Source organism: Cimex lectularius, unplaced genomic scaffold (genome assembly GCF_000648675.2).
Source record: "Cimex lectularius strain Harlan isolate CLEC.00 unplaced genomic scaffold, Clec_2.1 scaffold99, whole genome shotgun sequence".
Classification (NCBI taxonomy): Eukaryota; Metazoa; Arthropoda; class Insecta; order Hemiptera; family Cimicidae; genus Cimex; species Cimex lectularius.
In genome coordinates this window covers 1,074,019-1,086,486 of record NW_019392713.1, presented here as the reverse complement: position 1 = coordinate 1,086,486, position 12,468 = coordinate 1,074,019, and the positions used below count along the sequence as shown (strand labels likewise).

At 32.3% G+C, this 12,468-nt stretch overlaps 2 protein-coding genes and 1 pseudogene across 3 annotated transcripts in view; 1 reads left to right on the top strand and 2 right to left on the bottom strand.

Moving 5' to 3' along the window:
* Positions 1-6,336, bottom strand: part of LOC106663217 (SH3 and multiple ankyrin repeat domains protein 1) — a 98,048-nt gene extending 91,712 nt beyond the window's left edge. Inside the window, exon 1 of the mRNA XM_014387907.1 lies at positions 6,074-6,336. Coding sequence (XP_014243393.1) covers positions 6,074-6,163 — 90 coding nt within the window. The 5' untranslated portion in view covers positions 6,164-6,336. The remainder of the gene's footprint in view (positions 1-6,073) is intronic.
* Positions 1,676-1,789, bottom strand: LOC112126746 (annotated as a pseudogene).
* Positions 6,337-6,442: 106 nt separating the features above from the next.
* On the top strand, positions 6,443-10,528 carry LOC106663243 (DNA-directed RNA polymerases I, II, and III subunit RPABC5). 2 transcript variants are annotated; one of them, XM_014387936.2, is made up of 3 exons: positions 6,443-6,549; positions 10,194-10,297; positions 10,361-10,528. In XM_014387936.2, the coding sequence occupies exons 2-3, from the start codon at positions 10,203-10,205 to the stop codon at positions 10,467-10,469; spliced, it is 204 nt and encodes a 67-aa protein (XP_014243422.1). In that variant the 5' UTR covers positions 6,443-6,549; positions 10,194-10,202; the 3' UTR covers positions 10,470-10,528. The 2 variants fall into 2 exon arrangements, with proteins under 2 accessions (XP_014243422.1, XP_014243431.1); XM_014387945.2 differs by lacking the exon at positions 6,443-6,549 and adding an exon at positions 6,636-6,732.
* The last annotated feature ends 1,940 nt before the right edge of the window (positions 10,529-12,468 follow it).

The window sequence follows — 12,468 nt, the reverse complement described above, 5'->3', positions numbered from 1 at the left end:
TATGACCGGCGTCCGAAGAACAATCGCATACACTAAACCGTTCAATGAGCACAGTAATTGGTATAAGTGGTGTAATCATTGCCAGATCGTTTCGTTACGCCACTGACTGAGGAAAATCTGTAACGATGGATCCGTACTGATGACATTTCGGATTGATTTGTCGGGACAAATTACAATATAAATCGAATTTGTTTCGTTTTAAAGCGTGATATCCTCCGAAATTATTTAATCTCATATCATTATTTGTAACAAAACAACTTGTTTGTACGTTGAAACGGGTATTGAATAACAAGACAAGGAATTGTTTTCGAAAGCATCCTTCCCTTCAATTATAAAAATAGATAATTTTGTCTATTTGTTATTTCTTAACTCCCTATTGGTTAACCTTAATCTTGGGAACGACAGGCTTTTTTAAATAAATTTCCTATTTGCTTGACATGACAATAATTGTATTTCAAAAGGAAAAATGTATTAAGTACTTTGGAATCGCTTCTGTTTCAAATTTTGTTCGTGATTCTGTATTTTCGTTTAGATAGTCTCAAATTTAAAAAGGAAGCTTTTTTGTTTTGTTTTTTGGGGGTGGGGCTAGGGAAGATTATGTATTTCCTTAGATCCTACCATCCTTGAATATTCATGGTTACATCAATTTATTCTGCACTGATGCTGACAAAATTATGCGAAGTACAGCGTTTTTGTGTTTTCACTACTGTCATTGGCTTTATTTTATTTATTTTTGCATCTACTGCTCAATAAGACTGATGGTTCGTTTGATTCGTTCATAAAATCCTTATTGCCACTCTTTTGGGCATCTAGGTTTTTATTTTATTTCAATTATGCATTTTTCAAATATTTATTTATGAATAAACTTCGGCACAAAATTATGAAAAAATTATGATTTTTGACGTCACTCATCATGATTAATAGTTGTTTTCCGAGTACTTCTATTGTTTTTCATAGTTTAACTATTCTATAATTTCCAAGAAAACCAACCGACCACAAGGTGGTAGTCATGTATGCGTGCCCCTATTGGAGTCTTACATACAAGACTAATTTCACCAGGCTGCAGGCTGTCCAGAACAAGTTTCTGAGGCTTACGACAACTCGCCCCGATATAACGGAACTGCACAATGCGACAAACATGTTGATGGTGCTGGAATACATCAGAGATGAAACATTCAATTTTTTATGCAATGCGAACCATTAAAATCTTCTGCCAAGAAGGTAATTATTGTTTGGACGACAGGTACATGAATATGAGTAAAAAGAACGCTGTCCTATAACTTGGCATGATAGCGGGGGTTTTCAATATATTTTCCCTAATAGAAAAATAATGTCATGTAATTATCCAATTGCAACCGCTCAATGTAAGGAAGGACGTGACCTAGGGTACCAAGAAGACCGGGGAAAAAGAATTGCAGCAATGACGTCTAAGCAAGACAAGAAGACCTACTACTTCTTAAAAGATGGATCGAGACAATTAACTATTAAATGAACTAATGAACTAAGAAACTAGAAAAATTACAGGCTAAAAAAGGCTAAAGTGTTTAGGTATATCCCTGCTTTCTCGTATCCTTCTCATCATCATAAACAACATAGTTCAAATACAAAAATGTTTGGTTTTAAATATTTCGAGTTTCCGTCCAACCTTCCCTTTTCATTCTCAAGCGATCACATGTACAATTTTTTTTCCAAAAATCAGTTTAATCTACTGGACTATCCTTATGGAAGTCGTACCAGAGATTAAGTTGACAAGAACAGATACTACACTTTGAAAAGGCCGACAAGCGATCTTATACAAAATTAAACTTTAAATCGTACCATTGATTAAGAATTATTAATATCATGTCCAATATAAAGCAAAACACCAATTTAACATACTTATCTTCCTTTTTGGTCAAAGTAACCCATTAATGAATTTTCCACTTGAAATATTGGGTTCATAAATATATACTTGCTCGTACGACTAAGCCAACAAACTAATAAAACAATTCTATATATGTACATAATATTATGAAGCTTTATTTAAATTTTTATTGTTGGCCATTCCTTTCAAAGCAATATTTCAAATTTTACCAAAATTATAGAATAGAAAATTTGTGTTTTGTACCAAGTTGGCCTACCTTCTCTCAATATTATGAAAATTGTTGTTACCATGTCATTATCATACAAATGCCCTGTCAGTAAAATCTGCATTTCCTTACTAAACAGTAGCTCTTGTGTGCCCATCAAATATACTGTGTCGTAATAATGATAAAACTTCGTGCAATGTCGAATTTTGCTTTATATGTGAAATATTTGTGTCTGTGTGTGTTTGCGTGTGTTCTCTTCTTCTTTAATTTTTTCCCTAAATAATTGTTAATTTGCCGACTCCTTCTAATATCCTTGTCAAATCTCTTCGTTTATACTTATACTTTAACGTACATCCTCTACAGATAGCTAAATTTAAGGACTCTATAGGAGTCTAGGCAGATTTGGGTTTTTCTTGCCATTTTTACTTATAATATGTTATCATTATAGCAACATTTTATTTTAAAACAATTAGACCAGTTTGGTGAGAACCTACTAAATTGTATGCGATAAAATTTGACAATTTTCACCACATCAGCTCTTCCTGTATCCTTGAATCAGAATTCTTTAAACAAGGTGAACTATTGTGGGTTGAATTATATTTTTATTACGTATTCTAATTCAACAAACGAAAATGTTCTTTTAATTATAGTTAGTAGTTAATATCTTTTACATTTTATTAGTATATGAATCTCTCTGTAAACTGCTTTGTTTATAGTATTCTGTACTAAAATCAGTTATCTTATCAATTCTTCTTCGGTGATTTAAAAATTATCACACTTTACCAAAAACCGAATTAATGCGTTGACTTCATGAAAAACAAAATATGGCAAGCTTGTTTCCACGTTTTTATCGTTAAAAGGCCTTGAATTTATTCATATATTTTGTAATAGTCTCCACGTTTTATTGATCAATATTTTTTTAGGGTTTGTGCGTGGGTGTGTGTGTATATGTACAGGCTTTTTTTACCAGATATGGTGATTTATACGTAAAACTATTTTTCCTATCGATATTTAACTAGGAAACAAGCTGAACTGGAATGAGAAATTTTGTTCAATACAATATATATCTGCAACCTTTATGCTCTCGCAATAGTTTTGCTCTTTTATAATTATATAATATGTTAATCTGAAACTTTTATATATGTATTTGCATAAATTGTAATATACATAAAATCTATGGAATAACCGTATGTATTGAGTGACATATTAATAATAAAACCTGTTTATTTCATGCCAAATGTAGTTTCTCATTATCTTTCTTATCATTTATTAAAATTCTTGGTACATGGCCTTCATCCTATCAACACAATAATACTTCATCATTAAAAAAAAACTTTATATATATATTATAATTATAAAAAATTACTCGTATATAATTTTTTATATATGTATAATTTTTTAATATATAGATTACTCAGAAAACTAATTTTATCCTGCAAATTGTGGTTCCTTCCTACCTTTCTTATCAATTATAAGTGCATGATTTTCTTCCTACTAACACTATCTCCTCATATAAGAATAGATAAATAAATATATAACGCAGGTATTGTATTTATGTAAAGATTTATTAATAATAAAGAATTTTCGTCTTGCAAAATAGAATTTATCCCTTCTTTCTCATCAATTGTAAAAATTCTTCATCCTATTCTTCATCAATAAAAACAAAAGGTTTTACATACATATGCATAAATTATACAATGTATAAGTGTTGAATTTATCCGTACTTCAATAACAAAACTAGTTTCTGGCTAACGGAATGTGTTTTTTCCTATCTTTCTTATCAATTGTAAGAATTCTAAGTCCATGGTTTTCATCTTACCCACACGCGAATAATTCGTCCACAAAAATTCTACACCAAACTATCAACAAATGTTTACGTAAAGTGTAATAAATGTAGAATGTATTTATTAACCGATAAAACTAATTTCTCTCGTGAAGAAAGTAGTTACTTCCTACTTATCTTATCAATTTTTAAAATTCTTAGCACACTGTTTTCATCCTACCAACAGGAGAATACTTCGTTATTACTTACTTATTATTTTTCTTAACAATTCGAAGAATTCTAAGCGCATAGTTTTCATCCTAGCAACTTGCGTATCCTGACAAAAATTACACCAAACTGTGAATGAAGTTTTAAATAAATAGTGAGTGAATAAATTTATAATATATGTATGTACGTATCGATTTGATTTAGTTATCATAAAACTATGGCTAAGTTTCTGACCTGCAACCTGTATATCCTAGCTAGCTTTCTTATCAAATGTGACAATTCTTCATCCTTCGCGTTTTAATCCTGAAGTTTCGATAGTCCTTTTGGACAAAAACGGCAAACAGCAGTGAATGATGATTCCTATATACCCTAAGTATAATAAATGTATAGAATGTACTATGTATCGGTTTAATTTATTAATTGTTAGGGGTGATTTATTAATCATAAAACTTCTTTCTAGTCTGCAAGATGTATATCCTACCCAGCTTTCTTATCTATTGTGATAATTCTTCAATCTTTGTGTTTTAATCCTGTCATTTCGAGTCCTTTTGGACAAAAACTACAAACAGCTGTGAATGAAGATTTCTGTATGTCCTAAATATAATAAATTTATAATGTATGGAATGTAAGTATGAATGTATCTTATCAATTGTAAGAATTTTTCATTTTTCATGGCTTTCATCGTGACATTTTGAAAGTACTTCGTGTTAGAAAAAACCTGAAACAGGCTGGGGATAAAGTTTTCTGTATACCCTAAGTACAATAAATGTATAATGTATGGAATGTATGAATGTATCGATTTGATATATTAATGGTCAGGGATGATTTATTAATCATAAAACTTGTTTCTGGCCTGCAACCTGTTTATCCTAGGTAGCTTTCTTATCAATTGTAATAATTCTTCAATCTTCGTGTTTTAATCCAAACATTTCGAGAGTCCTTTTTGACAAAAACTACAAACAGCTGTGAATGTAGATTTCTGTATGAATACAATAATGTATGGAATATATATATATATATATTGATTTGATTTAGTTATCATAAAACTTTATTTTAAGTCTATGGTATTCCTGTCACCCACATGAGGATACTTTGCACGCAGTATTTATGCCAAGTTGTCAATAAAATTGTATGCCATGTATAACACATGTATAATGAATGTATCAGTTTGATTTATTAATCATAAAACTTGTTTCTGGCCTGCAACCTGTGTATCCTAGGCAGCTTTGATATCAATTGTCATAATTCTTCATTCTTCGCGTTTTCATCCCGGCATTTCGACAGTACTTTTGGACAGAAACAGCAAACAGCTGTGAATGAAGATTATTATATGCCCCAAGTATAAAAATGTATAGAATGTATGTATCGATTTGATTTAGTTATCATAAAACTTGTTTCTGGCCTGCAACATGTATATCCTAACTAGCTTTCTTATCATATATGATAATTATTCAATCTCAGTGTTTTAATGCAGACACTTCGAGAATCCTTTTGGACAAAAACTGCAAACAGCTGTGAATGAAGATTTCTATATACCCTAAGTATAATAAATGTATAATGTGCGGAATGTAAGTACGTATCGATTTGATTTAGTTACCATAAAACTAGTATCAGGCCTGCAACCTGTATATCCTAGGTAACTTCTTATGAATTGTGATAATTCTCCAGTCTTCGCGTTTTCATCCTGATATTTCTAGAGTACTTCCTGTTCGAAATAAACTTCAAACAGGCTCTGGAATGAAGATTAATGTATTGATTCATTCATAAAATTGATTTCCGTCTTGCAAAATATATGGAAATATAGTTTCTTTCTGTGTTAACAAATCCGCCATTATTGTATGGTTTTGAGAAGTTTGGTAACTTTTCTGACGTTCTTGTTTCCAATATTATGTAAAATTTTTGTCCATCATATTTTGGTTGTTGAATGGACTCTTTTGTTGGCTTTAACAAATATTGAAAATGGCACGGTTGTCTTTTCTGGTAAATCGTTCAAATGAGGAGAAAAAAAACTTACCGGCGATAATTCAGATTCAGCATCGCTCGCATCCTGGGACTGTGAATGCTTGTTTTTCTTGCAGTGTCCCTTCTGCGCTTTGTCCGCCATCCCTCGAATTCAAATTCGAGAAAAACTTGTGGCAATCCGTTGAAAATCCCTCAAGGGGGAAATTCGCGTGCGGCGTATCACAGGGGGACGAGGGCCGAGGCTGGCATGGCACCGTGGTGACAGCGGCGGCTTTCGAACTGGACTGACGTGAGGTGGAAGGCGCGGGGTCCGAGTCCGAGGGCTGCCGTGATTAGACTGAGCCGACGGCCGCGAGAGGGCGACGCCTGCGCAACCGGACAATCAATAACAGACCGTCCTGCCATAAGCGGATCGACCGAAAACGAACGACAAACGTGCTTCTGTTTTCTAACAAACGAAGGAGGTTTCACCGAAACTATTTGATGGTTTTTATTTCTTAGAAGATCAACAATTATAGTATATTTTGGGTGAGTAAATTTTATTTCTCAATTAATTATACACAATTTTTTTGAAATGAAAAAGTCGTGACATAGGCGGGATTCGAACCCACGACTTTCGGCTAAATACGCAGCTATTCTACCACTTGAGCTATCGTGAAGTCGATCGTCCGTGCCACAAACTTCCCATTTTGACCCCCGTTTATTCCAGTTGTAAGTAAATTGCGGCTTAATATAAAAACACAATTTATTAACGATTCTACTACATTTATTTTCTGCCAATGCACTGTTACCTCTAATTCCTTGATTATTGATACTTGAGCCACATCAAGAAAAGCACCCGAGCATGTTTGAACACAAGAGAATTGATTACGTCTAAACAGTGGCATTGCTGGGTTGTGGAGTGGACTTATGGAATGTCTGGATATTATCGGGGGAACACAAAATAGTGCTATCAAAAATCGGAATATCTATGAATAAAAATGTGTGAGTTCAGTGATGGTTAGTTAATGATTATTCTGAGATCATGAGATGCAGTCTGGTGTGACATAGGTTTTAGAAAAACGTTTATCGTGTCAACGTTTTGGTCTTTATTGAGATAATCTTCAGGTGTATGTTTTCTGCGTAATCGTGTCATTCTTGTGTTTCATGCCCACTCCACAAACACATACACTTTGAGCCCTGAAAATGATCTCAATAAAGATCGAAATGTTGGCACGATAAAGAAAAATGTTTTTTTTTAAACCTATGTCACACCAGACCGCATCTCATGATTTCTGAATAATTATGAATAAAAACTTAAACGGGTTGTGGAATGTGAAGTCATAAATATAAAAATATCAATGAACTTCACCATATGATATTTAGTACATTTGCTCCGAAAATTCTGATTCATAAATATTGTAACAAAATATCACAATTACACTCAAACGTGAAAATTTAAGAAAAGGTGGAAAACTAAGCACATGTAATCTACAAGATAAATTGCAAAAATTGAGAAAAAATAGCATTTTCCAGTCAAATGAAACGTTTTTTCAAACAGTTGAAACTTTTTTCTCAAGCAAATAAAATCTTTTTCCAAGCAAATGAAACTTTTTTTCAAGCAGATAAAACCTTACTTCAAGCAAATGAAAACCAAAAATGTGGGCATTTTATAAAAAGGCAAAAGTAATTAAAATGTTAATAATTTATACATTTAAATGTTATAATTCCAATATGAAGATTAATGTAGAGATCTTCCTGCAACAGCTGCCGGTAGTTTTAACATTAACTCCAAAGTGTAATTGTGCAGTCAGTACTTGTAACACTGAGTTGACACTGCAGCTGAAGATCTCTGCAAGTTCACTTGCAATGTCGGTCTAATCTTTCTCGCACTTGTTTTAATTTTTGAAAAGGCATGTTCAACAGGGTTTAACATCGGTGATTATGGGGTAAGAATTTTATTGTGTGTGAGAAGGATTCTACTTCAGCAATTACATCTGCTAAGAATCACAATGGTGTCCATTATTAAAAATGATTATTGTAGGGACGTTTCGTCAAGTTTTGTACATAATTCTGTTAGGAATTCACAGGGCCAAACGTCGTTGCACGACCCACATGAAATGACCTGGTCACCTGATGATGAGAATATTAATATTTAACTATCATAAAATTATTGTTAGTACTAAAGTGTTATTAATTTATTCCTCTACATAATTATTACTATTTGGCGTTAGGTTTCATTTGACTGGAAAGTGCAATATATAGGAGAAATGCTACAAAGAGTGGATGCCCAAATAGGACAACAAACTAGATTCCAAAAATCAAAGTAGACAAGGTATTGGGTTATCACATCATATCCATGAATCAAAACACCTACCAATTCAATATTGACAAGGAAACAGTGCCAAGCAGACGAACGTTTAAAAAAAAGTTATACATAAAATTAAACAAAAACAACTCTAATATACAAATAGACAGGATGGATGTAAGCAATATTTATGAGAATATAATTGAATATGAAAAAAAATAAAATCAAAAAATAAATACCAGATATGATCCATGTTTACACTCTATGATCATTAGTTGTTATTATAAATTATTATTTAGATATCATAAGAATCATTAATTAAGATCTCTGAATTGAGAGATCTGGATACGTAGTTAAAAAACATAAATAAAAATCAAAGTTAAAGCGGCATGTTCAGGTTTTTTTTTTTTTTTATTTATTTATTTTTTAGATTTAGAAATTGTGAGATGCAATTTGGAGTAATGTAGGTTTACAAAACCATTTTCTTTATTGAGGTTCAGGGCCTTGTATTGCCTGCATTTCAACAAAAAGGTTCTCTGATTGATAGCCGATACAAGTTTCTTTTCATTGCTGGCTAAGTCCTTCAGAATACTCTTTGCTTGGTGTCCATATTTAGTTGAAATCTGTTGACAGAATCCCATGTTCTTCGTTCGTCTAGTGTAGAAATGTGTGGTGTTTAGTGTCAGTTCGTAAATGATTATTTGGAGATCGTGAGATGCAGTTTGGTGTGTTGTAGGTTTAGAAAAACAATTTCTTTTTCGTGCCAACATTTCGATCTTTATTGAGATCATCTTCAGGGCCTGGAATTTATAAACATTGTTTAAATTATACAATTAAGATGCGAAAATGAATTTATACATAGATGTACACAATATAGAAATTTTAGGTTTAATTAAAGTATTTATACTCACTCAAAATGTGTTTTTTGTATGGATATGTTATTGTTGTGTGTCGTCTAATATTTCACTAATGCTCTCAACACGACACAATTAATTCTCGATTATATACCGAGACTAAGGAATAACTTTAAAAAGAAAACTAAATTAATTTTACCAAACTTGCCCACCAGGCATAGACCAAAGAAACGAGAAATGAGAAAATATAAAAAGGCTTCGTTTAAGTCATAAAAGATAAGAATTAATGCTTAAGGTTTAATGCTGCTAAGGCAAGGTAAGGTTCGTGTAACAGCAAGAAAAATAGTTAAACAAGGAAAATAGAAAATAACAGAATAAGATAATAAGGTAAGGTATATTTAACTAATTAGTACACCTCTCATGATGATTAGTAGCGGATTGGGCCTGGACTGTCCAGTCTCCAGGTGGGAACAGCTAGGCCTCGCTGGACCCTCTGCTTGGTCAGGTGGGAAGATTCGTGTCATAGGGCAATCCAAGCCCCTTGGTTACAACATTGTGTTAGTTGCTAAATCAAGGGTCTCAATAGAAAATTTGACTTAAGTGCAATCAATCGATCTTTACAACCTTGAGCATAATAGGAATAATTGAGAAGGGGTGAGTATTTCATTCACTTGTGTAAATTTTGTAAAATATAAAAAGTGAATCAAGCAACATGCCAAGCTTTTACCAGAAAATTTTTAGTGAGGTTGCTTTTAAATTACATTTCATTCTATTTTTACAATCTGTGACTTCTAATATTCTGGGGCTGTTTTTCACCGTATATATATATTTAGGTCAAAATTATTCATTAAAATTTATATTTAATTAACATTTTTACGACTTTTGGTGGGTTCGAATCCTGTTTGTGACACTAGCTTTTTTCATTTCAACCAAAACCTTACATAAAAATGTAAATTAATTAATCGAAAGAAGTAATTTGGTCAATCAGACCACTAAATATAATGGATTTAATTTGTATTTAATGTTTTCAGATTTAAGAGATGATTATTCCAGTTAGATGCTTTACATGTGGTAAAGTGATTGGCAACAAGTGGGAATCATATCTCGGACTTCTTCAGGCAGAATATACTGAAGGGTATATACTAGATTTATTTTTCCAATTAAAATGAAAAATATAACGTCATATTTGATTTTTCAGTGATGCCCTTGATGCCCTTGGACTGAAAAGATACTGTTGCAGGAGAATGCTGCTTGGACATGTTGATCTTATTGAGAAACTTCTTAATTATGCACCACTTGAAAAATAAACTCTTTAATGTATAAATACTAATAATGTGATGTAAATAAATACTGTTTTTCACCATAACATGCATATTTTTTATTGAATAACATTTTATAATACTGCAAATACATCGCTTTGTCAATAAAGTCAAACAAACCTAATAATTAATAATAGAACCCTATTTCTGAATAATATGATTTAATTACGTGTTTTAAGTTCCACATTTTTATATCGGCAAAAACGTTGCGGGCATGAGCTCGATAACAAATGTGATGCAACTTTTTTATTATTAATTTTAATTAATTAATAAAAACATACAAATTAATCACCAATTTAAAATTATTTTCTTACAGTATTTATTAATGTAATATTTAGTTTTGTTGAAATTCATGTTTTTCGCACGTTTAAAATTGAACGCCAATACAAACCAGCTTCTCATTGGAGTGTCGTGTTCGCTGGGATCAGCAGGTAAATCTTATAATTAATGTTGAGAGAAGTGCTTGTAAATCCTTTCAACCTGATGATGAGATTTAAGCTGGAAATCCGGTAGTTGTAAACAACAAATATGTGAGTAGAACCAATTTTTTATAAAAAGTGAATCCCTTGTTTTTTTATCTAGATCTACAACACAATTTTGCGAGTGATTTATTTTCCTAAACAATGGAAACACGCCATTCTTGTGATGACTTCAAAACAAAAAACAGACAAGCATAAATCATGAAAACTACCGACCAATAAGTCAAAAATTTAATTAGGAACATTAGTGAATGCGATATCTCACTACAAGTAACATGTTATTTTTGTCGATTACTTCTTTGCTCAACTGAAGTGTATTATTGATGACAATTAAGTTAGAGATCAGGGATGCAGACATCATGCAAGTAAGTTTTGTAACTTATGCCAAGCTTTCAATCTTTATTGAGGTCATCAGGGCTTCGTCACAATGATTAGGGTTAGGGTTGAAAGCTAAGTTATAAAACTTGCTTGTTTGATGACCGCATCCCTGATCTCTAACTTACTGGTGATACCGTGATGGTTGTTCATCCTTACTTCGTTGTATTCTTTATGTACAAAAAGTTAAAATTAAAGTTAACAAAAACAAAACAGAACTATGTGTTAACCTAAAAATGATAAGAGGGCCTGAAATCATATTGTAAAAGTAAAACTAGAGTCTAAAAATCAAAGAAAATTTAGATTATGGCAATGGACCACACTGAAATTTTTGAAAATACTGAAATGCGATGAACAGACCAAAAAATCTAGCATAGTCAGATAAGGATGATCAGTAATGACCAAATTACCAATTTATCATCATCCAGAGAAACTTAAACTTATTCTACAGTTTTTCACATTAATGCTTTAAGGTATTTAGAAACAAAATTAAGACTTGTACAGAAAGGGTTATGTTTGTTGGGGTGTGAGTTACTACTTTTAAAAAATTATTCTTGTTGAGTCAAGCTATGGCTTCCTCAAAGAACATGTGGAAGCAATTAAAGATCTTTCTTTTCATTTTTTCAACAATAAGTTTTTTTAATTAGCAATAATAGCATCTCAGTAGAAATTCATTATGATTATTGCCACTATGCAAGATTAATAAAGATTGAGGATCAGCTATACTCGTCTGATACAAACACCTCCTTTTGGGTCAAAACCTGCGCAGGTGATTGGTTTGTAGAGAAAGGTTGCTCAGTATGCTGATCGAAAAGTACCGTGCCTTGGCCCCTTACAGGGAGCAAGTTGGCATGAGCCACTACTTGGACAGGCGAGTTGAATGTTGGACCCCTGTTCCATTTCTAAAGAGAACCTTGGGTATAATTTATATATATACATATAAGTGTCACGTTTCAATTTGAATGTACCGCCATGCCCCTCCACACACATCTGACAGATACAGAGTAGGGGCTAAGAAAGTGCTATTTTTTTCAGTCAAAAAAAAAAAATTCACTTTCTGTCCTCCATGGGTTAAGAGCTGTTATTTGTAATAAAGAAAAATTTGGTGTGCACACAATTCAAGTGAGTAAATT

Coding starts and splice junctions, on each gene's coding strand:
- LOC106663243 (XM_014387936.2), top strand. CDS start 10,203: ATGATTATTCCAGTTAGATGCTTTACATGTGGTAAAGTGATTGGCAAC. Junction 10,298..10,360: donor CAGGCAGAATATACTGAAGG/GTATATACTAGA, acceptor TTGATTTTTCAG/TGATGCCCTTGATGCCCTTG.